This window comes from Euphorbia lathyris, chromosome 6 (genome assembly GCF_963576675.1).
Source record: "Euphorbia lathyris chromosome 6, ddEupLath1.1, whole genome shotgun sequence".
In the NCBI taxonomy this organism is placed as follows: domain Eukaryota; kingdom Viridiplantae; phylum Streptophyta; class Magnoliopsida; order Malpighiales; family Euphorbiaceae; genus Euphorbia; species Euphorbia lathyris.
The window spans coordinates 33,519,102-33,545,360 of record NC_088915.1 but is presented as its reverse complement, the minus strand read 5'-3'; the positions used below and the strand labels follow the sequence as shown (position 1 = coordinate 33,545,360).

General features: G+C 38.0%; 4 protein-coding genes across 8 annotated transcripts; 2 read left to right on the top strand and 2 right to left on the bottom strand.

Annotated features, from left to right (window-relative positions):
• The first annotated feature begins 3,496 nt into the window (after positions 1-3,496).
• Positions 3,497-8,905, top strand: LOC136233925 (protein TOC75-3, chloroplastic). The gene is made up of 7 exons (XM_066023658.1): positions 3,497-4,795; positions 5,333-5,554; positions 5,687-5,794; positions 5,890-6,081; positions 6,179-6,427; positions 7,150-7,404; positions 8,427-8,905. Exons 1-7 carry the CDS (start codon positions 3,605-3,607, stop codon positions 8,664-8,666), a joined length of 2,457 nt encoding a protein of 818 aa, XP_065879730.1. The 5' UTR covers positions 3,497-3,604; the 3' UTR covers positions 8,667-8,905.
• Positions 8,906-9,047: 142 nt separating this feature from the next.
• LOC136233926 (chaperone protein dnaJ 8, chloroplastic) lies at positions 9,048-11,174 on the bottom strand. 2 transcript variants are annotated; one of them, XM_066023660.1, is made up of 5 exons: positions 10,771-11,163; positions 10,284-10,425; positions 9,912-9,944; positions 9,664-9,758; positions 9,048-9,505 (listed from the first exon to the last, which is right to left on the bottom strand). In XM_066023660.1, exons 1-5 carry the CDS (start codon positions 11,089-11,091, stop codon positions 9,293-9,295), a joined length of 804 nt encoding a protein of 267 aa, XP_065879732.1. In that variant the 5' UTR covers positions 11,092-11,163; the 3' UTR covers positions 9,048-9,292. The 2 variants fall into 2 exon arrangements, with proteins under 2 accessions (XP_065879732.1, XP_065879731.1); XM_066023659.1 differs by lacking the exon at positions 9,912-9,944 and having other exon boundaries at positions 10,771-11,174.
• A 3,969-nt stretch (positions 11,175-15,143) lies between these two features.
• On the top strand, positions 15,144-17,153 carry LOC136233054 (pentatricopeptide repeat-containing protein At5g59600-like). The gene has a single exon (XM_066022594.1). The coding sequence runs from the start codon at positions 15,268-15,270 to the stop codon at positions 16,900-16,902; it is 1,635 nt and encodes a 544-aa protein (XP_065878666.1). The 5' UTR covers positions 15,144-15,267; the 3' UTR covers positions 16,903-17,153.
• A 1,086-nt stretch (positions 17,154-18,239) lies between these two features.
• Positions 18,240-21,604, bottom strand: LOC136232723 (transcription factor LUX). 4 transcript variants are annotated; one of them, XM_066022095.1, is made up of 3 exons: positions 20,269-21,604; positions 18,724-18,840; positions 18,240-18,620 (listed from the first exon to the last, which is right to left on the bottom strand). In XM_066022095.1, exon 1 carries the CDS (start codon positions 21,377-21,379, stop codon positions 20,306-20,308), a length of 1,074 nt encoding a protein of 357 aa, XP_065878167.1. In that variant the 5' UTR covers positions 21,380-21,604; the 3' UTR covers positions 18,240-18,620; positions 18,724-18,840; positions 20,269-20,305. The 4 variants fall into 4 exon arrangements, with proteins under 4 accessions (XP_065878167.1, XP_065878168.1, XP_065878166.1 ...); XM_066022096.1 differs by having other exon boundaries at positions 18,724-18,766; XM_066022094.1 differs by having other exon boundaries at positions 18,724-18,816; positions 20,269-21,603.
• Positions 21,605-26,259: the final 4,655 nt, after the last annotated feature.

The window sequence follows — 26,259 nt, the reverse complement described above, 5'->3', positions numbered from 1 at the left end:
AGTTCAGATTTCCAGGAAACATACAACGCACATGTTCGTTTTCGACGGAACACGCCCGTTCGATTGGATAAGAACGCCTCTTCACAAGCAGACACATTCCTTAGACACAACTCCTCAACATCTATAAATAGATGGTTGATTTCAGAGTTAAGGGATATTGAAGAGAAGACTTAGTACAGAATTAATGCAGAAATTCTGAGTCAAGCGATTCAGAGTTAGAAGTTCGATTTTGTAAAAAGCAATATGATGTACACACATTGTTTATCAAATAATTACAAACACAGTAGCATTTAGATTTTTTCATATTAGTTTACATTTTGGTAGTAGATAGACCAATCTTTATTCCGAAGATTCAGCGAGAAGATTTAGTAGAGGATTCGCCCCGGAGCCTGACAAACTCTAACGAGGTTCAAGGAAAGGATTGACAAACCGTTCGCTTGAAAGTCGTCGAAAGTTTCCATGCTTCTTGTTCTCTGTAAACTTGTATCAAATTCATACTTCATCTAATAAAGTTTATTCTATTCGATAGATTTTTATGTAGCACTTATGGTAAATGATCCAAAGTGAGTTCTGGTGTTTTCATTAAAACGTAGTTGAATTCAAAATCTTTATAAGGAAACTTTGTTGAACACTTATGCAAATTGGTATCTTGGATAAAGTATCAATTCGGTTAAGGAAGCAATCTAACCAGTTAGGGGATTGTTGCGTTCAAAGCCTTTTAATTGAAGGAGTTTACGTTATTACATTTATACAATTTATACAAAGTTTAAAGTTGTTTTCTTTGCTTGATGTAAACGAATACATTTATTCACTTTTCTAAAGCACTAAAAGTTTCTGTCTTGTAAATTCATCCTTAAATCAGAAGTGATTTCTAACATTCTTCATACTTTAATCTAATTCTTATTCTATCAATTTCAAAACCAAATCCAATTAAACGATTTTACATATTATAAACCTTGAAAGTAAATCAAACTGAATTAAAATAATTTTTCGTTAAAAAGTGTTCCATGTGGGTTCGATATCTTTTATTACTACAAGCGTATACCGTGCACTTGCGGAAATCGCTCAACAGTTATGATGAGGAAGATGGGTTTCAATGAGAAGTGGATCAGTCCTGTTATGGAATGTCTGACAAAGGTAGAATATACAGTGGTCAACGGGGGCATATAGTTGGACCTATTGTCCCGAGTAAGGGCCTGAGATAAGGGGATCCAATTTTGCCCTATCTTTTCCTAATCTGTGCAGAAGGTCTTTTTGCCTCCCTAACGACTTTGGAAAACTAGGGTATGATCCATGGGTGTAAATAGCACGCTCGGCTCCACTAATCTCTCACCTTTTTTTTACGGATGATAGTTATTTGTTCTTCCAGGCCTCTACTTAGGAGGCGACTGTCGTGAAGTAGTGCTTGATTTAATATGAAAGGGCATTGGGTCAACAGGTTAATTTCTCCAAGTCCTCGATCTCTTTTAGTAGAAATTGTAGTAAGCTTTGTAGTGAGGAATTGAGCTCCTTGGTTAATATATCTCGTGTGTCTGTGTCGGGTAAGTATTTGAGACTTCCCTCTTTAATAGGCAGAAACAAGATACATATGTTTGGTTACATAGAGGATCGTGTCCGATCCAGGCTTCACAGCTGGAAGTCTAAGTGCCTGTCAAGGGTAGGAAAAGAGGTGCTGATTAAATTAGTAATTCAAGCCCTACCGTCTTATGCTATGAGTTTATTTCGGCTTCCCCAATGGCTATGTGCGGACTTGGAAAAAATAATGAATTCCTTCTGGTGGGGTTCGGGTGGGGCGGGTAGAAGAGGTATCCACCGAAAGTGTGGGATAAGCTGTGTGCTCCTAAAAAGCTTGGGGGTTTGGGCTTCCAAGACCTGCATCAGTTCAATATTGCCTTACTTGTGAAACAAGGATGGCGACTACTTACTAATCTCGAGTCTCTTATTGCTAGGGTCTATAAAGCACGCTAGTATCCTCACACAACCTTCCTAGAGGCTAAAATATCTCATAATCCGAGCTTTATTTGGCCCAGTGTTACAGAATCAAGAGATTTAATTAAAATAGGGGCCCGTAAGGTGGTCGGGAGTGGTGACAGTATCAATATTTGGGAGGACCCTTGGCTGATAGATGCTGGTAACCCATTTATGGAAAGTGGCAGGATCGAGGGGTTGGACATCCAGCTAGTGCATAACCTATGGATACCAGGTCAGAATTCTTGGGACGAAGATCTGGTTTGGGGATTATTCAATGATCGGGATATGCGGCTTATTCGACAAATACATTTGAGTGTCCGGAAGGTTGAGGACTCGTGGGGTTGGTACTGGGATCAGAATGGCCTATTTTTAGTTAGATTGACATATCGTCAGCTACGAGAAGGATCAACAACGACGTTGATATCTAGACCTGTCATCTGGTCCATTGTCTGGAAGTTACAAATCCCGTCGAAAGTCAGGGACTTCCTGTGGCGAACTCTCTCAGGCTGCCTCCTAACCCGATCTGCTCTATTCGCCTGTTTTTTCCCCATAGACAGGTCTTGCCCGTTTTGCCCTGGTGAGGTGGATTCGTTTTTCCATGTGTTGGTCGGATGTGTAGCTGCTTGACGAGTCTGGAACTTCCTACCGAGGGGAGACCTGAGTGCTAGATGTGCGTCGTTCTTGGAGGCCTGTAATTTATTGCGGCAAGAATATCAGCAAGAGGAGATGGAATTGGCAGTAATGGCCTGCTAGGCCATCTAGATGAATCAGAACGACTAGATATGGAATGTTATGGCTGCCTCGACTGGTAATATGTACATAAGAGTAGTTAATGTGCTCATTCAATAGCAACAAGCACATATAGTAGCTCATGCTTTGGCTTCACGAAATCCTACTCCAACACAAATGTGGCAGCCCCCGCCCCCTGGTATGTTTAAATGTAACGTAGATGGAGCGTGGTTCAGGGACTTGGGCATGTGGGATTCGATTTTGTCATTCAGGATGCGGCAGGTCTCTTCCGTGTAGCTTCAAATGGTATCATTTAGTGTCGTTTTGATCCTTTGCTCATTGAAGCTTTATCCTGTCGAGAAGCACTTAGCTGGTTAAAAGATAAGGTGTGGAGTAATATCGTAGTAGAGTCGGACTCACAATTACTAGTGTATACCTTGGAGTGAGAAACTAGCGGCAGCTCGGGTCTAGATATTATCATTGGGGACTGTTAGGCCCTTATTAAAGAGATTAGTAATTGTTCTATTAATTTTGTTAGACGATCAGCGAACCTTGCGGCCCATATGTTAGTTCGGGCGTTGGGTTCCTTATCTGATCGTGGGGTATGGTTAAATTCTCCTCCCCGTGTAATGCTTTATCTTCGGTTGATTAATACATCGCATCCTTTAAAAAAAAAAAAAACAGGACTCCATAATAAAGGTTGTTTTTTTAACTAGATGATTAAAACGAGTACCATCTTAGAGAAATATTATCCAACTAGCTCTAAAATGGGAATTATTCTCACTTTGAGTGTAGCTGCAACCATAAACCCCCAAATTCCCTCTTCTTCTTTCCACATTACATTTTCACTCCTGTACTACACCAAAACCCCCATTTCTTTATCTCCCTTATCCCCTCCATAGCCATGTCCTCCTTCGCCGGCCCCTCCAATCTTATTGCCAATACTCCTCTTTCCTCTTCTCTACCCTCCCGTCGTAGCTCTCGCGCTACCGCTGCCCCTCGTTCTTCCTCCTTCAAATGTGATCTTTCTTCCTCTTCCTCTTCTTCTTCCTCCTCCTCGCAAAACCATGTACCCACTCCTAAATCGCGGAATTCTATCCTTCAATCCCTTTCCAAACCTGTAGCCATTGCTGGTGCTTCTGCTGCCACCCTGCTTCTTCGCTTTACTCCCATCCCTTCTCCTTTCAGTGACGGCCCTGGCAACTTTGGTGGTGGTGATGGCGGCGATTTCTTTGGTGGAGGCGGCGGCGGCGGCGGTGGTGACGGATTTGGTGAAGGAGGAGGGTTTTGGAAGAGACTTTTTTCTCCGGCGCCGGCAGTTGCGGATGAGCCGCAATCCCAGGAGTGGGATTCTCACGGTTTGCCGGCCAACATTGTCGTTCAGCTAAATAAACTGAGTGGCTTCAAGAAGTATAAACTCTCAGAAATTCTCTTTTTCGATCGGCGACGATGGACCACCGTCGGCCCCGAAGACTCCTTTTTTGAGATGGTTTCTCTTCGACCTGGCGGTGTCTACACTAAAGCGCAGCTGCAGAAGGAGCTCGAAACGCTAGCCAGTTGCGGAATGTTCGAGAAAGTGGACATGGAGGGGAAAACCAGACCAGACGGAACCCTAGGCCTTACAATTTCCTTCTCCGAAAGCACCTGGCAGTCAGCTGATAAGTTTAGGTGCATAAATGTAGGATTGATGCAGCAGTCGAAACCAATTGAAATGGATCCGGATATGACAGATAAGGAGAAATTGGAGTATTATAGAAATCAGGAGAAGGATTACAAGAAGAGGATAGATAAAGCGAGGCCTTGTTTGTTGCCCATGTCAGTCCAGAGGGAGGTGCTTCAAATGTTGAGGGACCATGGGAAGGTTAGCGCAAGATTACTGCAGAAGATTAGGGATAGAGTGCAGAAATGGTACCATGATGAAGGGTATGCGTGTGCTCAGGTTGTCAATTTTGGGAATTTGAATACTAAGGAAGTGGTTTGTGAGGTTGTGGAAGGGGATATTACTCAAATGCTCATCCAGTACCAGGATAAGCTTGGAAATGTCGTTGAAGGGAACACTCAGCTTCCTGTTGTGAAGCGGGAGTTGCCCAAGCAGGTGAAATGAAATTTTGAATTTTGCTTCTTTTTATTCTGCTCCGCCTTATTAATTACGATATAGGACGTGTTTGTCGACATGAAGTCTTTGCACAATTTATAGGCTTCGGTTTTAGTTAGCCATCGTGAATTCCTTGTTTGACAAAAGTACGAATTCCTTGTTCGACAAAAGTAGTTATAAAGAATCAAGTCATTTCATTTGATAGAAGAATATGAATTAGCAAGATTTGTCTTTGCTGTAGTGAAGCCTTTGAACCTTAATGCTTAAGAGAATACATCTATAATCACAGGATCGTTATGATGATCAGTTCTACAAGAGCATACAAGTGTTCTAAAATCTGGATAACCAACCAATTAATAAGCAATTGGCAGTTAATTTGAATATGTAGTTATGATGCCAAGAAATGTAAATATAACATTTATTGCTCGTCAATAGAGTTTAATAGGTGATATATTACGTTATGTGTCTGCCTTGGCAATTGAATTGTTTTTAGTTGTGCACTGATTAAGGAATGGTATTTTAATCGGTGACTTACAGCTTCGTCAAGGTCAAGTTTTTAACATTGAAGCTGGGAAACAAGCTCTCAGGAACATCAACTCACTGGCCTTGTTTTCTAATATTGAAGTCAATCCAAGGCCTGATGAGAAGAATGAGGGAGGAATAATTGTTGAGATTAAGCTTAAAGAGCTAGAGCCAAAATCTGCAGAAGTTAGCACTGAGTGGAGTATTGTTCCAGGACGTGGAGGGCGTCCTACACTGGTATGTATGTCCAGACATATATATATATATATATATATATATATATATAATTTGTTTGTATCTCAATCAATAAAAGTTTGGGGGTTCAAACCATGATTTCACTTGAAAAACTTTACACCCATCTCCATTCAGGCTTCATTCCAGCCAGGTGGAACTGTTTCCTTTGAACACCGGAATATTAAAGGGCTCAATCGATCCATTCTTGGTTCAATAACCACCAGCAATTTCCTCTTGCCTCAGGTAATATGTATTATGTTTTTCCTTAAGAAGAGTGATTTCGTAATCCTTCACCTAATATATTTCAACTGAAAATATGCATGGTAATCTTTACCCAGGATGACCTTGCATTTAAGCTTGAGTATGTTCATCCTTATTTGGATGGTGTATATAATCCACGCAATCGTACTCTCCGTACAAGCTGCTTCAACAGCCGGAAATTGAGTCCAGTCTTTACTGGTGGCCCAGGAGTGGATGAAGTCCCTCCTATATGGGTTGATCGTGCTGGCCTTAAAGCTAACATTACTGAGGTAATTGCCAATGTGTTTGCTACATCTAAAACTTGAGAGGTCTCTAAACTGTACTAATTGTTCTTCTGATGCATGCTTATTCATGTGTGTGAAACAGAACTTCACCCGTCAGAGTAAATTCACTTATGGAATTGTGATGGAAGAGATAACAACAAGAGATGAAAGCAGCCATATCTCTGCAAATGGTCAAAGAGTGTTGCCAAGTGGAGGAATTAGTGCAGATGGACCTCCAACGACCCTCAGTGGTACAGGCATTGACCGAATGGCATTTGTACAAGCAAATATCACTCGTGATAATACCAAATTTGTAAATGGAGCTATTGTTGGTGAGAGGAATGTATTTCAGGTTAGCCCTTGTCCTTGTAATGTTGAGGGGTGTTTGGGACTCATTTTATATAATTAGTGAGCTCAATATAAACTCTACTGAGTTGCTTGACCTATGTCCTTCAAAATGTTCCAGGGGTGCTTGCAAATACTATTATATTTAGTGAGGTTCCTTACAAAGTCTGCTGCATTCATTGACACTACTGTGGTCTTGTTTAGTCCCTTAGGTTTCCTATTCTCGAGTCTTATCAGGTTATATTTCAGTTGGATTAACAAGATTGGAAAGAAAAATGTCCATCCATGCTTAGGCAAGGAAGCAATAGTCATTGTCTTGAGGAACTAATATTTCGTAAGCTTTTGTTTTGAGAATCAGGGAATGCTTTGTTACAAAGCTGTTGTTTAATTTGGTAGATCTGGAATTACTAGTATCAATAAGATTTTGGAAAACAGAGCATTTGGAAAATGAAAATTTTTATTACTGCTGTTTCCATTTTCCATTGCTTCTCAACTGCAGTTTTTCTTTGTATGTCCCTTGCGTACTTGTATCCGCAAGTGATAAAGTTGCACCAAGTTCTTGGTTGGTTTCCTCTAGTTTCATATATAATGTGGTATTGTGGTTTTGGTGTTCAGATTATGGAGTCTGGTGGGTTTTATCCCTTGTAAGTTGTATGAGCATATATATCTATCTGAGCTTGTCTTTCATAACAGCGAATATCCAATATGAGCTACATGTATGAATTGCAGGTGGACCAAGGCCTTGGTATTGGCAGCAAGTTTCCCTTATTTAACCGCCACCAGCTAACCATCACACGATTCATACAGTTGAAGCAAGTGGAGGAAGCTGCTGGTAAAGCACCGCCACCTGTACTAGTTCTGCATGGTCATTACGGTGGTTGTGTAGGAGACCTTCCAAGTTATGATGCTTTTACCCTTGGCGGCCCTTATTCTGTGAGGGGCTACAACATGGGTGAATTGGGAGCAGCAAGAAACATCCTTGAGGTAGGAATATTACTGGAGACAAGTTACTGTCTAGGATGAATTTTTTTTGTTTCCTGTTCTTTTGCTGCTATTTCATGTGATTGTGAATATGGAGGGAGTCCCACAAGACTTGAAGGACTAATTAATAATAAGTGGAAATTATGATTAGGGAAAATTACAAAACAAACTCCGACCGTCAATGTAGCTTTCAATTTTAACCCTAATTTATTTTATTTTAACAAATCAAATCCTAACCTTCATGTTTTTAACAAAAATAAGAATCTGCTAGCGAAAAATGTTATTTAGTTGGAAATTTAAACATGAGGCCTCCATTTTTTACTGAAGACTTTTTATGTAGTAAAAATGAACGAACAATAGATAAAGCAAGAGAGGATTCCACTTGTGTGCTAAATGGACAACTGCATAAAACAAGTATGGAAGATTGTATGAATGGAGTAAAAAATTGTTTAAGTGACAGAACAATGTGAATGTAGGCCACCATGGTAATGTCCTTAGAGTATAGAAACTTGGAAAATAGGGAAACTTCTGATGGAATGGAATGGACTCTCCAATTTGGAAACCTTCTGAATCAGAGTACCCAGATAGTTCATAACAAAACTTTATTGAATCCTTAAATGAAATGAGTTATCTTGTTCAAGTCATGATGGAATGGAGTCGCCAATTTGGAACCTTCTGAATCAGAGTAGCCAGAAAATGATTCAGAGGGCAGTGTGGCTTTTGATGATGACAATGACATGGTGCTGAGTTGCTGCAAGCTAAAGGTAACGTAAGGTCCATATTCAAAGACATTATTACCTCTAATCGCCTATAGTTCCCTTGGAATTTTATCTGGTCTATGACTGATTTTTGTGAGTGGCTACACAATGTCGAAAATTTTGTGTCCAAATTAACAATTAGAGCTACATGGAAGGTTGAAGTGTGTTATTTATTTATATACATATCCCTTATGGTATAACTTGTATTGTAATGCAGAAGTGCAGGCAAATATTTGATATATATTATTTGTCCGATTTTGGTTGCAGGTTGGAGCTGAATTAAGAGTACCTGTGAGAAATACTCACGTGTATGCATTTGCTGAGCATGGAAATGATCTTGGAAGCTCAAAGGATGTGAAGGGCAATCCTACAGAGGTGTACAGGAGAATGGGTCAGGGTTCTTCGTATGGTGTTGGCGTTAAGTTGGGTCTAGTGCGAGCTGAGTATGCTGTTGATCACAATACTGGTACTGGATCAGTATTTTTCCGATTTGGGGACAGATATTGAAGGGCTTGGTTACTACAAGGTTTTGCTGATTAGACTGAAAAGAAAACCTTCGGACTAGATGCATTATTGAATTTAGGTCACTAGGATTTTGGCAAGTCTTGTTTTATCTTATCTAGCCTACAGAAGCAGAAGCAGAGCCTCTTTGAGACACTACACTGGTTTAGTAGTTGAGCATATGTGAATTCATATTCGGTTTTGTTGTGCAAATTTGGTAATAAATTTATTCAGATTGTTGTGCTTCTGCCATTTCCTATACTTAATTGTGTTATGCAACTATATGATTATACTGCATGATACAAACAAAAATGAAAATGTTACACCTATCTACAGCACACAGGGCAATATTGTGGATAAAAGTCAATAGGCCCTCTAAAAGCAATGTTTCAAACAATGGAACTTGTTATATTTAAATTTTAAAGTTGCATACAATCAATTCTTGACTTCAAGAATTAGTGGTTCCCCTCTTGAAACTCGCCATCTACAAGTGTATGATTAATACATCATCTATGCTGTTAAGACTGCCTCATATGGAACGGTAATGAGATGTGATCAGTAAATTAATTCAGATCAATTTCATAATAAGAAAGTGCCTTTAATGTTTCCAGGCTCATCTCTCTATTCAAATGCTACAATCCCAATTCCTTTTTAAGCTGAGCAAGAGTTGCTTCAATCTCATCAATGTTATCTTTAATGCTGCTACCTTTCCCATCTTGCTTATCAAAATCATTTCCAGGAGCATTCTTTTTGTTTGTTTGAAATCCATTCTCTTTTTCTTCATTTTCATTATCAGTTATATTGAGTTCTTTCTCTAAAAATTCCACAAATTCCTCTCCGATATCCTGTGAGCAATAAAAGATCATAGCATGTGAGTCTTTTCCTCTCTTAAAATTCCTTTGCTATTTAATCAATAATTCATGTAACCGATCAATAAGCGAGAGGTCAGAAGATTAATATATAAATATAAGAACTGGAAAGCAGCAGAAGTGCAGAACCATACCGCTAATTCCTCCCATAGACTCTTTGGTTTCCCCTGTGATGAAGCACTAGATTCCCAATTTTGAAATTCTTCCTGTAGATCTCTAAAGAAGTCCCCTGTAACACCAATAACAGGATCGATCAGATAGGAACAAAAAACAAGGTTGTATTTCAATCATAGATGGAAAAAGAAGAAGAGGCACAGCAAGATCTTAAGACAACATGAGATGGAAAACTTGGAAGTCCTATCTCATAGACAGTATAAACTACCTATTGTTATCTCCACATCCTTCAAAAAATCACCTGCAGCATATAAAGTGGTTGAGTATAAGAAAAATTCCTAATAACAGCTTTTCACAGACACATCCGGAAAACCTCAAACACTCTATTACTTCCAACAAAACTTATTTACCAAAACACTAAACCGACATATGTAAAACAGAATCACAAGTTAGAATGCTATGTTCAAACAGAATCCAAGTTGGTTAAGAATCTTTCATCTAATATCGTTGAGTCGAGGCAATCTAAGTAGCGGCAAACTAATGATGCACTGAATGTAATAACCACAATAAACAAACAAACAAACTTAATATAGGCAAATAACAAGGAAACAGTAAATAGATAATCAAAAATATTATTTACCAAATCCATAGAACTCTTCTTGATTGGGTGCATTCCTAGTTTCAGAGCAGTTTAAACCAGCATCATACTTCCTCCGAGACTCTGAGTTGAGCAATGTATTGTATGCATGCTTAATCCTCATGAATTTCTCCTGAGCATTTGCCTGTCAAACATCAAATTTGAAAACAAACCACCATAAATCAGATTCAGAAATGGTTTTACAACTTGAACGAGTTGCTTCTTTGGAAAAAGATGAGCCAGGCCTCCATGGGAGCAACTACTATGCACGCTAAACTGTCCAGATTTCTTATTTTCTATAAAGACCCTACTGAGGAATTAGTTTCCCAAAAATTTATATCACAAGAGCCCAAAATTTATTCGAAGACCCAACCTAGAATAAGATCATAATATGCTTTTCAAAGCAACAATAGAAGCGACAACAAGTAATTCAAACATGATACAACTAGAAAAGCAAATCAAATTAAATTCCACAGACAGAATTACTGACCTCCTTATTAACATCAGGGTGATACTTGAGTGCGAGTTTCCTATAAGCCTTTTTAATATCAACAGCAGTTGCAGAAGGAGAAACGCCTAAAACTTGATAAGGGGATTCTCTGCGACTAGCTCTCAAAAGGGTAACGCAATTTCTTCTTCCGTTGTTAAAATTGGACAAGTTTGGAGAGAACAAAATATGGTAAAATTCACCTCCATAGCTAAACCTAGAGCTGGGTATCGATGGATATGGTTGATTATGCAAGAAGAGCAGAGATCTTGAAGAAAAATGAAAAAGGCTACTTGGTACTGGATAGAAATTCAATCTATGCATATTCGTCAAATAACAACCGTCTCCGTCTGTTGGATTGCTTACCTCTACTCTAGTTAAACATTCATCCTCAACACATGTCGTTTTAGATTAACATTCTTTTGTTTTGTCATAAAACGGTTCATAATTTTGTTACATAAAAGTCACAAAAATTCGTCAATAGCATAAAACTACTCTAAAATTAAAATTATTTTACACAACAATAATGATCGTATTCACCCTTATTTATTATTTTATCATTAAAATTATTAATTATTATTATATTTACTAACATGAGACATATTTCTTAATATTTTTTTTAAAGAATAATTCAATAGATTAATAATCAGCCTCAAAACAGACAGTATCCTGCAGCCAACTCGGAGCAGAAAAAGACACAAACTCACCAGCATTGGATAAGACATGTCGTGCAACGACATGTGCTCCCCTATTCGTTAGCCTTAACGAAAAAGACACTTTGAAATCGTGTCGACAATTTAATAAGACTCGACAATCCTAAATGATGTTGCCAAAATCTGAAAGGTCCGACTCAGAAGAATTGATACTATTGACAACCGATAAAGAATCACAATAAATAAGGACATTAACACAATTTAAATCAAATACCCAATAAATAGCTTCCCGGAGAGCTAGAGCCTCAACAAAGCGGACATCCACAAAGAAAGGTAAGGTCCTATTGCGACATGCCATGAAAAACCGTCAGAAGAGCGAAGTAACATCCCCAGACCACTGCAGTTTTGAGCTTTAAAGATTGCAGCGTCACAATTGCATTTAACATAACCTGGAATCCAATGTACTTGCTACCTAGGAACGACGAGCGCTGGTATGCTACTGGTCGGAAGAACAGGCGGAGCTGCAATTGGACGACGAACCCCTAGAGCTGCTGCAATCTGCGTCCGACGGCCAGTGACAGGCGGTGCTGATACTGACGCAGCAAAAGATGATGTCGCCCATGCAGGAGTACGCCGACGGGTAGGAACCTGGTTGTCGTGGAAGAGGTCGCGCACAGCAGTCTCTGGTTGCCCGGACGAGTCGGCTCCATGGTGAGAATCGGCTACATCACGAACTTGAGAAGAGCGCCAATCAAGAAGAACCTGAATAACATCAGTAGTAGCTTGAACAGGAAGCTGAAGTTTATCTCCCACACCAATTGATTCCGTTGACACCAAATTTTCCAAAGGGTCATGACAACCGAGCAAGAAACCTCCTTTGACATCGATGAGAAAACCTGCAAAACAACATCTGTTAGATAATCGAGCTGAAATATATCCGTATTACCAGCTATATTCCAACATTCCTATGCATATATACACCCCACAAAGACATGGTAATCGTGCTCAACATCAACATGGCAAAACGGGAAGTGAATAGGGATCGCCACACCTCGAGCAACTAATCTATATCTGGTAGCCAAGCAACCCATCGTTAATTTCCACACAAACAATTTGACCCTCGGTGGAATGTGCAACTGCCATAACCTTTCCCATCCCATATGGCCCACAACCCTTCTTTCTCCCTCACACAAAATCTTATAGCCAGATTTACTAGTATATCTACCATTCTTTGTAAAATGCCATCCTCCACTTCTCGGAAAGGCATAATCATCTTATAAACTGCCCTAGCATCAGACTCAGACAAAAGAGACTCAACTTTACCTCTATCCCACACCCTTCTTCAAGGGATAAATAAATCGGCAACTTTAGTATCCCTTGGGTAATCTCCAGCGACCTCCTGAACCATAAACGGTGAGCCCGTATTCAACCAAGGGTCCTTCCACACCGAAATGGATTTACCATCACCCACTCTACATCTTACCCCCAACTTCAGAACTCTAATTGCTTTCCAAACACTTCCCCAAATAAAACTAGGATTATTGCCCAATTTGGAGGACAGGAAAGGTACCCTAGGGAAGTATTTTGCTTTTAACAGCTTACCCACCAAAGTGTTTAGATTGCTAAGTAATTTCCACCCCTGTTTACCTAGTAAGGATAAATTAAAATTTGCAGGTCTCTAAAACCCAAACCCCCATCCCTCTTATCCTGACTCAGCTTGGCCCACCCCTGCCAATGAATCGATCACCTACCGCCAGGTTTCATACCCCACTAGAAGGAATTCATAATCCTTTCCAACTCCAGACATAAGGATTAGGCAACATGAACACACTCATACAAAAAGTTGGTAATGCTTGGGCCACAGTTTTGATCAGTATTTCCTTACCTGCCGCGGATAGGAATCTATAACTCCAAGTATTCAATCTTTTCCTCAATCTATCCTTGAGAAATCCAAAGATCGCCACCTTAGACTTCCCAATCAGAGACGGAAGGCCCAAATAACGACCAGTCTCAAGAGGATTATACACCTCCAAGAACGAGCACATGTCCCTGCGCAGAATGGAGTGAACATTAGGGCTGAAGAATGTACTAGACTTATGTAGATTAACAGCCTGGCCAGAAGCTGCCTCATACTCAACCAAGATTGCTCCCACTTTACTGCATTCTTCCATAGTGGCCCTGAAAAACAGAAAACTATCATCTGTAAAGAAAAGGTGGGTCACAATTGGAGCTCCCCTAGCAATCATACAACCATGGATTGATCCCTCAGCCTCAACCTTCCTAATCAATTTGGAGAGGACCTCAGCACATAGGATAAATAGGTAAGAAAAGAGAGGGTCACCCTGCCTCAGCCCTCTACCAGGCTTGATTGGACCCACGAACGTGCCATTAACAGAAACTGAATACTCCACTGAAGTGATACACAACATAATCCAATCAATCCATATCTGTGAGAATCCTAATTTAATCATAACCAGGCGGAGAAAGTTCCAATCCACTCTATCACAGGCCTTGCTAATATCAAGCTTCAAAGCAACCTCACCTAAGCTTCCTCCGTTTTTCCTCTTCATATAATGTAGGGATTCAAAGGCTACCATGATACTATCAGTAATAGATCGGCCAGTGACAAAAGCAGATTGGTTGTCAGACACAATGCTAGGCAGGACTCCTTTAAGTCTATTAGCTAGTACCTTAGCAATCAATTTATAAAGTACATTACAAAGCGAGATAGGGGAAGTCCTTCATACTTTTAGGGTTATCAAACTTAGAAATTAAGACAATAATTGTGTCATTCACGTTGGCTGGGAATTCCCATCTTTCCAAGAAGCCAATACAAGCATTAACTACCTCAACCCTGATAGTATCCTAGAAAAATTGAAAGAAACCCGGGTTTAGCCCGCCAGGGCCTGGCGATTTATCAGGGTGCATTTGAAGCATGTCAATCTTAAATTCGTCATAGGTAAAAAGAGTAAGCGGATTACTATTCATATCAGATGAGACCAACGGCTCCATCACATCAATCGCCCCATAAAATGTATTTAGGGGCCTTGCAAACAAATCAACAAAATACGACTCTATAATAGTCCCAATACCAGACGTACCAACATGAGACAGACTTTTTTTAATACTTCATAGATTATTAATAAAAAATAAATTGAGGAGGAATTGAGAGTGGAGAGAGACTGTGACCATGTTCTACCATATTTTTTGTAACTTAATTTCAGTATGAGTAATTTCAGTTCAGTTTAATAGCATTCAGTTCACTAATTTATCATTACTTATTATAATAATAATAATTATTTATTATTATTTTTATAAGCTTTTTATTTTAATTATTTCTATTTTAGTTCAGTAGTATTTAGTTCAGTTCAAATTCAATTCAGTTTACTTAATTTCAGTCAATAGAACAGAGCCTCTCTATTAAAAGAGATGATGTAAACGCTATTAGCGATTTGAGGATACATTAAGAGGTTGGAACTGATTTTTATCTCCCACTCCTCAATTTTTAACTTAAGATTCAAACTAAAAGCATATTGAAGATACTCTAATCTTTTAAGAAATATACTTTTTAGGATTAATTACATACAGATACTCTTAAGTTTCACCTTTTTTTTTTTTTCAAACATAACATTGTGATTTACAAAATTTTGTAAACCCAACCCTATGATTTGAACATTTGGATTCACTTTCACGAATTGGGCTGATAAAGAATTTGAAATGACAATTTTGTACAGATAGGAACCAAATAGTTTTCTAATTCTTATATATATGGTGAGGTTCTCAAAATAGTGTTTGCTTAACTACATACAATACAATGCATATTTCCCCTTTCATTTATAGGTAGCAAATGCAGTCACTAATCAGAAGCATAACATCCCAATTCAGAACATCATTCATATACCGCTCCTTCCAATCATCACCACGTATTTGTACTGACCTCATTCAAAGATACGCTCATGATCGAGCACTAAATCAAGGTAAAATAATCCATGCCCACTTAATCGTAAATGGTTTAGCTAATTCAACTCATTTCGCATCAAACCTAATCTCCTTCTACACACTAACTAACCACTTATGTAACGCTCGTAAACTGTTCGACGAAATTCCTGAATCAAATATTGCTCGCTGGATCCTGCTCATTGGAGCTTATTCTCGATGTGGCTTTTATCAGGAAGCTCTAACTGTCTTCCATGAAATGCAAAATCATGGTTTAAGACTCAACAAGTTTGTTGTTCCTAGTGTTCTTAGAGCTTGCGCTCATCTCTATGATTTACGAATTGGAAAGATATTACACTCTCTGATTCTCAGATATTCATTTCAATCCGACATTGTTGTAGTTACTGCATTGATTGATATGTATTGTAGATGCGGAGATGTTGAAAATGGAAGGCGAGTGTTTGATACGATGGAACAATTTGATTTAGGGGCATTAAATGCTATGGTTTTAGGCTATGCTCAACATGGTTTTGCTAAGGAAGGATTTCACTTGGTGGACCAAATGCAAATGTTCAATATTAAGCCTAATTTAGTAACTTGGAACACCTTAATCTCAGGGTTTGCAAAAGCAGGCGACCAAGTAATGGTTTCAAAGCTATTTCAAATTATGTTTATTAATGGAGTGGAGCCTGATGTTGTGTCTTGGACTTCGGTTATTTCAGGATATGTGCACAATTTTCATAACCAGGCAGCTTTTCATGCATTTAAACAGATGTTGGAATATGGATTTTATCCCAATTCTGCTACTATTACCAGCCTGTTGCCTGCTTGTGCCAGTATCACGAATGCAAGGATCGGGAGAGCGCTACATGGATACACATTGGTGATCGGAATTGAAGAGGATATTCATGCAAGGAGTGCTCTTGTGGATATGTATGCCAAGTCGGGTTTCATATCCGAAGCAAAGATGATGTTCTCTAAGATGACTGTAAGGAACACAGTTACTTGGAATTCAATGATTTTCGGGTATGCAAATCATGGTTACTGCAATGAGGCTATTGAGCTCTTCAATCACATGGAGAAACTAGAAGGAGAGAAGCTTGATTACTTGAGTTTCATGGCCGTTCTTACAGCCTGTAGCCATGCTGGAATAGTTCAAATGGGAAAAAGTTTGTTTCTTCTGATGCAAGAGAAGTACAAGATTGTCCCAAGATTGGAGCATTATGCTTGCATGGTTGATCTTCTTGGTAGAGCTGGTAACTTATCGGAGGCTTATGATATTATTAAAACGATGCCTATGAAGCCTGATCGATTCGCTTGGGGAGCGCTATTGGGGGCGTGTAGGATTCATGGTGATATAGAGCTTGCAGAAATAGCAGCTAGGAATTTGGCTGAATTAGAGCCTGGAAATGCTGGAAACAATATGCTTTTGTCGAATTTGTATGCTCATACTGGGAGTTGGGAAATTGTTGCAAGGTACAAGAGCAAAATAAAGAGACATAAGTTAAGAAAACTTTCTGGGTGCAGTTGGATAGAGACAACCTAGTAAGAACAGAGGTATTATGTGAAACTACTCAAAAGTTTGTATCTATTAGGGAGCAAAACAGCAACCAGGTTGCTATGCATCAAACTAATTGCAACATTTCTATGTGATAGTGCATTCTAAATCAGCCGGTATGTCAATATCTAATGCCTAAAACGGGCAATTACATTTTGTATCCTGAAAAATATAACCTGCATTGGTTTTTTACTATCAAGTGACATTAAATTTTTTACTTTTTTTTCCAGAATTTCTTTCAGCACATTTAGCTACTTTTTATAACAGATAATAGAACAATATCTTTCTTTGTCCTGTTTCTATGACCAAAATATGAGGAAATTATCATCAGGCATACACTTGTTTAGCTATCAAAAGTTATTACATAATCAAAGCCATAGCCTTTGCAGGTGTCATAAGTATCCAGGGCACGGCAAGGAACGAGTTGTATGCAGTTCCTAAACTTCTACCAAAATTATAATTTGATTGAATATTCAAGTCTATGTTGCACCGAAGATGTAGTTAGGAAACAAGAAACGGATATGAAACGCTACTGAAATAAGAGTTTATGTGCAACATAGATGAAAGTAAATATTAAAAAATCAATTGAACTAAAAGTCAAATTAATAGCTAAGATTCAAGAATAACTTTTATTATTATGGCAAACAATTTGTTATTTCACCTTTTCCACAATGTATTAATATATTGAAACTTGCATCACAAAATTTGTGGACCATCTATCAAGAATTCAACCCCACAGTCCTTTGTAGGAGTTTGGTAACCATCAAGCCCATTTATGATTAAATAGGTCTTGGAACACCATTCAAGTAGTGATACATTCATATGCTGATACATCAATACAATATTCTTTTATAATGATTTATGATTAAATAGGTCTTGAATACCATTCAGGTGGTAACACAGAGTATCACTACTGATATGTAGTCTATACATGTCTTTTTACTAGTTGGTCCAGGACCGCATTGCCATTAAGTTCTACCACTTGTTCTAAGATGTTCTCTTTAATTTCTGGTCAGATTCTCCCTTTTATCTTTGTAGACAACTTTTGATCGTACGATTTTTCAAGCTAGAGATTCTGTTCCAGTCCCACCACCCTTTATACAAACCCAAAAACGGACAGCCTAAAAATCTTAATTTGGTTTCAATTCAGAATGCTAAACACAAAAAGATAATCCAACAGAAATATACATCTCCAAGCAAAAGCTACTGTACAATCTAATTTAATCATATCCTATTCCATGAGAAACAGCACATGTACATTAAATATAACTAAATAATCAGCATACTTTCAGGACAACACCAAAAGAATATAGAAAGAAATGGAATTTAATAAACAGCATCACAGATTTTGCTAACTGCCCCTTTATCCACTCTTTTCTTGTATTGAAGAAAACAAAAATTCTAATAAATTCAATTCGTTTAACATTTTAACAATTAAAGATCAGGTTAAGAATATAGGCTATCAATCATCACCAAATCATCAACTAAACTATTTGTGGCTCGCATAGTTCCTTTTGCTGCCTTCAGTTAGTAAGACGTATACCAAGACAAGTATTGCAGGTATTCATGATTTCCTGCACAATCTTAATCACATTTGAAATGTCTCTGAATTTGTCTCCATTCCTGAAACTCCTCTCATGTATGCCACAAAACATTTTCAGCCACTCCAAATACTACATGTAAAAGGCTCACTCAAACTTCAGAATCTGCAATAAACAGATAATATGAACTGTAATTTCTAGAGCAGCCAGTTGACTATAAACCCCAAATAAAAGCATATAATGAACAAAAATGAAAATTTGTTAGAACCTGAAGGTGAATCTTGTTGTTGCAGAAAAGGTATACTTCAAACCTATAATCTCATCACTCCAATACGTTAGAAGCTGTAAGTGAATCCTGTTGCTGTAGAACAGGTAAACTTCAAACCTATAATCTCATTATTCCAATCAAAAGGCAGACTAGAACAAACCGTTTCAAGACAAATACAGGCAATCAAAAAGATAAGACCATGGTATATATTCCTCATTAAGCTAACATGTTACTTATTACATTATTATTTTTCCTGATGCAGAAGATTTCATTATTTGTTTTCACTAAACAAGCAGATTGCAGGTGACTCTCACCTAATTAAAAATTCACACCATAATTATTTCCCACATATAATATAATGAAAACAAAACTTTTGATACTTTATAAGTGAACCACCACATAATAGTATCACATAATAAACTCAGTCGAACTTATAGATATAAACTGCAATTAGACGACCAGAGAACAATCTACTATTCAAAGTGACAATGAAACAAAACACTCAAACTAAAAGCTGGAAATAATAGAATCCAGTGAGAGCATGGTCCATGGAATTATTTCAGTATAGACAAAATATACACACTCCAGTGAGAGCATGGTCCATGGAATTATTTCAGTACAAACAAAATATACACATGCACATAATAACTACCTCTTTGGCTTCCCAGTATGAACAAGTGACATAATTAGAAAAGGGCACGTAGAAGCAATGTCTACAAGCTTTGTCAGATTCAAAAAGAGTGTAGAGTCTGAGATTGGGTAGCATTGAGGAGTATGCCAAACTTCCTAACACGGATGTGCCATATATTCCCAATATTATTACAGTACCAATTGCATTATTCAGCCTCCATATTTTAGTGGTTTCCTCGTTACCCAAATTCATTGGAAAGGATTTGATTTGATTACTAATCTGGAAATTCTATATATAAAAAAGTATCTATTTCTATCATTTCTGTTTTCTGACTTGTGAAGGGGGTAAAAGGCACAACAAATAGGTCAAGGAATTCTGATAAACAAACATTACTTCAACCCCATGGCCTTATCAAAACTAATTGTGATTCCCATAAAAGTTGGGACAACAAAAACCAGCAAGATGACTGTTTGGAAGGAAAAAAGAAAGTTACAAAATCTCACAATCATTTGACTTTTTGAAATATCAGTTTCCACTCATTAACGAAATACAGGAATGCAACATCAACGAAATACAGGAAAGCAACCTCCCATGGATTCTCAAATGAAATTCGATAAAAGGAATGACATTTTTGAGAAGCAGCAAAAAATCTTAAATCATCAGCTCAGGCCAGAAAACCAGATCAAAGATCCTGGTCTCGGGTATAACACATTTGTGGAGTGAATCAAGTCTAGTTGCAACCCCACCATAACCATAGAATCATGGTCGGAGAATTATATTGTGCTAAAGCTATCCTAATATAGTTTTAATGACTCAGCTATCTTATTTTTGTAATTTTCCAGTTAAATATGAAACAGAAAAGAACAGCAATTGGTAAATATTATGGTATCAAATCCGATCAAAGAAACTCTCACCACTTTCTTTCTAGGATGTCAAAAAGATCTCATCATGCTATGACATATTATCATTGGGAGGAACAATATGATGAGGATGAGGCGTGTAGGGCATGACCGGACCATAACTATTCCCACTCCAGTCTCTCTGCAACATATTAAACGGATGATTACCATCAACCCCAGGGTGATGATGATGATTAAGTTGCTGATGATGAGGATGATGATTACTGGGCATTTGCATCCCCATGTGACCATACATCGGCATTGGCATCATCGGCCCCGCCGCAGGATGATAAGGGACTGGAATAGGCATCCCTACATGCCCATTCCCATGAGATGCTACACTCCCTCCACCAGTAGAACCACCGCCGGCTCCGCCACTACCAGTCTCGTGCAAACTTTGCGGTACAGGCGTGGAGGCAAACAACTGATCAGAAGACGAAGGGCCATCATTAGACAAGCCCTGCATCCTCTTGAGATAAAGGCGGTACTTCTGCAGATGACTGGCGACATTTTCGCGGGTTAAACCTTCAACGTTCATTAACTGCATGATTGTCTTCGGTACGGCGTTTTTAATTCCAAGGTACGCTACCACATCAACAAATCTCTTGTGCAGCTGCGGAGTCCAAACAAGACGCGGCCGTTTCAGCGTCCTCGCCGACGGATCTTCACCGGAATTCTCCAACCGCAAAGCTGAATCGGCCTCTTCACAATCAATTTTTCTCAATTTCCTCGACTCAGACCCCGACCCATCCCGATCTGTATTATTCTCCTCCACATCTACCTCCGCGTCCGCGTCCGCCTCTGTCTCCCCCTCGACCACAATCGGTTCACGAGCTTGTTCTTCATTGTTACAAGACTTAAAATTACTCGACGACAGAGCTTTTAATTGTCCCACAAGCCCTCCGCCACGTATACTGGAGATAGTATTCTGCGACTCTCGGTTGAGGTCTGTAAGCGTTCGGTAGGGAACCGGCGAAATACTAAACGCCGAAGCGAGTTCCGGAGGAACGAGTGAATGAGATAAAGGGGGGAGATCATCAACAGTAGGAAGGCCAATCTCCCACTCAGCGATTCCGTCATCAACTACGTTGGCTTCAAATTCACTCATCTTCACTTCCTCCCCCATAATTAAGTCTCTATTTTCTGTTTGTATCTCTCTCTCTGAGCAAACCTTAATTTGATTTGATCAATTCATATGGTGTCGATCAGATCGAAGTCAGAGAAGAAGGAGATATTTCCGGGAGTTTGTTTGTTTGGAAGAAAATGAAAGGAAAGGAGGAGAAAAGAAAAAGCAAAAAAATTCCGTCGTCTCTTTAGGAAGGATAGAAAAGAAGAAAGAAAGTGCAATATCTGATTCCAGATGCCTACGTGGACTACTTAGCCAGATATTTTTGATCCTCTAAATATCTATCCCTATTTCACTCTCTAATCCAAATTAAGCCTCGTACTCTCCATATCCACTTGACGCGTGCCGCACCTCGCAACTTGCAACCAATCAATTATGGACATCTAAACACGTCGGCAGTGTGTGTAACTAGTTGGCCGTTGCCATGTAAGCAAAAGGACCGCACTTTTAGAGGGTATAATGGTAATTTAAATTGGTGATTTAGGTTTGCAGTTCGGACCAATGGAAAACGAGATTGTTGGTTGACAGCTGGAGAGTGAACGATTTAACATCATTTCCTGTAAAATTCTGATGTAAGCATCATTAAAATTTATTATCTTCTTAAATCTGATCATCTTAATTTAGGGTTAGACTTGTTCATTAAATAACTTCAAGATATCATTGTTATAATTTATCTTAAAAGTTTGGTTGGGCATAAACTTATAAAATGTGTCCTTAACTTTTTAAATTGCTTAAACAATTTATTGGCCATTGCTTAAAAAACTTATTGATCATCTAAAAATTGTTTGGAATTATTTATTGACACTTTAAATTTGCTTACCCTAATCATCACCCTTTTTAAAATTCAAAAATCCAGCTTTAGAAACATCACACGATGCTTAGTCCAACAGAAAACAAAATCAGATTTGTAGTCAGCGTCTTGTTAACATATTGTGAGATTTGAGTTGAACGTCTTGTCACTCCTTCGTACCCAAGCAAACAAGATGGAACACAACAACTGGTGAATTCGTAAGTCCTTTAAAAAAATCATTTCTTCCCGACCAGATACCCCACAAACCATACTTCAGACACAAGATTGAACAAAAATTAAGGAAGAAAAAACATGACATATCCAATCAAAAAAAATATTAATTGCATTCCTATCTAGCACCCCTCACAAACCCACAATCTACCAAACACTAATAGAATGTATACACCCACAAACCATAAACAAAAGACTTTCCATTTCTACACCACATAAAGCACACATAGGATTGATATCAACATACCTCTTAACAAGAGTTTCAGGTGTAGGAATAACTTGATTGCAGACCCTCCAAATCAAATTTTGAACCATATGAGGAACTTTCAGCACCATAAAAGCTTCCAAGCCCAACTAGTTGCATCATGTTGTAAGTTGCAAAGCCATCTATACGCACTATGTACTGAATAATTACCATCATGCTCAAACCACCAAAACCATGATCAATTGAATGCTAAACATAGTTGCTTGATCATCATAATTAAACAAATCTTTAACAACATCTACATCCCACCTCATTTCTCCTACAATGAAAAGCAAATAAACACTTGTCATAGCAATCGAATGAGGAATTTTAGTGGTTGGTTTTCCGTTCGGCGCCTCCAACAACTAAGGATCCATCCTGATCTGTAAATTGTTACTGTTGTCAATACGCCTTCTACAGCTATGAAATAGAAGATTTTTTCCTTTTATTAAGTTGCTCCAACGGTAAACATTGTTGTCGTGTGACTGAGAGGTCACGGGTTCGAATTTTAGGAGCGGCCTCTTGCCAAAAAAAAAAAATTGGCAGGGGAAGGCTTGCTCCCAGTACACCCTTGTGGTGGGACCCCTGGAGACTAGCGACTCAAGTTCTCTAATGAATTTCCAGCACTGTTTTCCTAACATAGCAAGGTTAACCTCCCTAATCTTCTTAAAACCTAAACAGTTAGTGAATGTAGGTAAAAATAACTTCTCCCACCTCAGTGAACAAATGCCTCGACCACCATTACACCACTAGAGGGGTTAAACATTCTATCAATCTTTTGATAGAGACCCAAAAGGCAGTAAAAAGATATTCATTCCATAATTAGGCACTACTTGAGCCACAATCTTAAGGATAATTGTTATTACCTTAGATAGGGGTTAAAATATAGTTTTATCTTTATTTTTTAGTCTTAATGTATCTATTCCACTAATTATTAGTGACTTTTATCTTATTTTGATTTTGGTTAGAGTTTTGAGTGATTTTATGCAGTTTCGAGCCTTAAATGGAGAAAAACGGCAGTTCGGAAGGTAGCTCGTCCATGTAGCTCACCAAGCAACCTAGCTGAGCTATGATTTTGAGTCAACGAAGGAAGTCAAAAAGTTATAAAACACATAAAGCACAAGTATCTCAGTGGGTAGGGCATAATAGATCGACGAGCTACGATAGAAATCAGCATTTGACTCCGATCGGAACTCTAATTGAATGGGTTTGTTCTTATCCGACTTCTACAACTCTAATCCGACCAGAGGAAGGGTAGAAGACCTACTAGAGATTAGAGGACGATCTAATCACTATAAATAGTAGCTTTTACAGTGTAATTGAGGAGATTAATTAGCTTAGTTATAACTTAGTTTTACTTTTCGTTTCCACATACTTTAGTTTATATTTCGTTTCACCTTAGTTTAGATTACTATTTTCGATCCATTATTGGTTTAGTTAAGAAATCTTTAATATTAGTTTGTTTTCTCACCTCTTATTCTCAAGTTTAGTTCGTCTAATTCAAGTTTTCTCTTCATCTACATTCTCTTCGTCTTTTATTCTTGAATTAATAAACATAACTTTCTAAACATGAGTTCATCTTCAATCCATCTCATCATACCTTTATGTTTTAGCTCAAACATGAGCTAAAACATTATAGGTTAGGATGACGGTGAACCGTGCTTAACGAGTATGGATCGTTAATATGCGTTTATGTTGTGTTGTAGGACTTAACTACAGAAATAACTAAAAGTATTTCTTGCCTCTTCTAAGAAACCTAACCAAGTAATTAGGTAGAGAAGTTGAATTGTGAAACCTAACTAAGTAAACGAGTAAACTTAGCATATTAGTTAATCATATACCTTAACCAGATAGTGCAGCTTCGTGGTCTAGGTTGCGACTTAGCCTTGGGTTTCATAGCGTCTAATGCCTTCAAGCACTATTATGGATTTTGCCTAACCAAGCACCGACCTAATAGTGTTTGAGGTAGATTTAGTAAGTTCTTGACCGGAGTTACTATTTTCTAATGGAAAATCATTGTCTCAAGTTAACCTTAAATTCACACAACATACACTTAATGATTCATAGGAGTTAGCATGGGGATCCTAAATCCTAGTCTTCCATTCATTCATTTAAACATATTAATTGTTCAATTGCTTTATTAGTAGTTAAGGTTACAAACTCAAAACACTTAATTCAATCCTTAGATAATATATGATTTAAGTACGAGTAGGGCATTAGATACTAGTCTCTGTAGGATCGATACTGTTCTTCAGAACCTTTACTACTTGATATGATAGGTTTCACTTGCTCTTGAAGAGGGTTATACAATCTTATCTTATCAAGTTTTTAGTGTCGTTGTCAGGGACTAGTTTATTTAGTACCTATTCCAAAGAATTCTCGTTAATATAAGTTTCATTTTCTATTTTTATTATTTTTTATGTTTGTTTTGTCAGGGGATGGAGTTAAATGGATACTCATGGGGAACACATCAGTATCCTTATGAAAATAGCCTCTATAGGCCATCAGAGGAGAAAGTCATCAACTCATTCTACCCCGATTGGGATGGTAACAAGGGGATTGTCTGGATTCACCATAAATAAGTAAGAACGAAAAGACTATTGAGGAACTTATGCTTGAGTATGATTCTTCAAAAGAAAATCAATATGATAGTTGCTACACTAGAATCCATAATTCTTGCATCGAAAGAGGTCTACTAGTTGATTTGACTGCAGACGATTCGGTTAGGGAGATTAATCTAGATGAACAGATTGAAGCATCTATCTTAGAAAAATCTTAGCATGACGAGTTCCTAAGTACATCTTCAACACCAATCTTTGGGGAGAATAAAGACAATCATGTCCAAATTAAGGAGTTAGAAACTCTATCTCAAAGCGAGGAAGTAGTCAAGCCGAAGCTTCACGGATCCACAATTAAAGATGAGATGACCCATTTTAATCCATTTTATATGGTTTATGATTTGCCAAGCGAGTTAAAAAGGAAAAAATCATGAATTCTTCATAAACTTCTTAAATTTCTATTGTGGATGTTAATTGCTTGGAATTATATGAAGAATCCATTGTGCATTCATGGTATTTTCATCAAAGAGTTTGGATTCCTATACATAAAAGAAAAGTCGTTAGTCGAGCTAAACGACTATAATCTTAGCGCTTATTGGGAAGGAACTCAGTTCTTTTAAATTTATGTTTTTAGATTCAATTTTTCTTCTTTACTTTTTATTCCTTTTTTATTGCTACTTTTTTGTTTGTTTTTGTATTTTTAGAGCTTAATTGATTTGTTGGAAGCTTAATCAGTGAAATGGATGGAATGATCATGAAATAAGTTGATTAAAGATGTGAAAAATGTAGTTTCCAGCTCCAGCTCATTGAGCTACATTGCTGCTCGTCCAAGGCAGACTTTGCGTCTTAGTGACTAGCTGTAGTATTTTGGCCATAACTCCTTCGTTTCTATTCCAATTGATACGATTCAAAATGCATTGGAAAGCTAAGACATTGCTTTACAATTTTCATTAAGGACTACAAGCCTAAATCAGATAGTAGACTGGTCAAAATTTCAAATCAATATAGAAGTTCCGTTCTTTCACATTATTAATGGAATTTTTCTTCTTTCCTTTTC

Excerpts from the sequence above, each read along its gene's own strand:
- LOC136233925 (XM_066023658.1), top strand. The coding sequence starts at position 3,605 with ATGTCCTCCTTCGCCGGCCCCTCCAATCTTATTGCCAATACTCCTCTT. Across the intron at positions 5,555-5,686 it reads GTGGAGGGCGTCCTACACTG|GCTTCATTCCAGCCAGGTGG; the intron begins GTATGTATGTCC and ends ATCTCCATTCAG. Across the intron at positions 5,795-5,889 it reads GCAATTTCCTCTTGCCTCAG|GATGACCTTGCATTTAAGCT; the intron begins GTAATATGTATT and ends ATCTTTACCCAG.
- LOC136233926 (XM_066023660.1), bottom strand. The coding sequence starts at position 11,091 with ATGCATAGATTGAATTTCTATCCAGTACCAAGTAGCCTTTTTCATTTT. Across the intron at positions 9,945-10,283 it reads AGAAGAGTTCTATGGATTTG|GTGATTTTTTGAAGGATGTG; the intron begins GTAAATAATATT and ends TATATGCTGCAG. Across the intron at positions 9,506-9,663 it reads GTCTATGGGAGGAATTAGCG|GATATCGGAGAGGAATTTGT; the intron begins GTATGGTTCTGC and ends TATTGCTCACAG.
- LOC136233054 (XM_066022594.1), top strand. The coding sequence starts at position 15,268 with ATGCAGTCACTAATCAGAAGCATAACATCCCAATTCAGAACATCATTC.
- LOC136232723 (XM_066022093.1), bottom strand. The coding sequence starts at position 21,379 with ATGGGGGAGGAAGTGAAGATGAGTGAATTTGAAGCCAACGTAGTTGAT.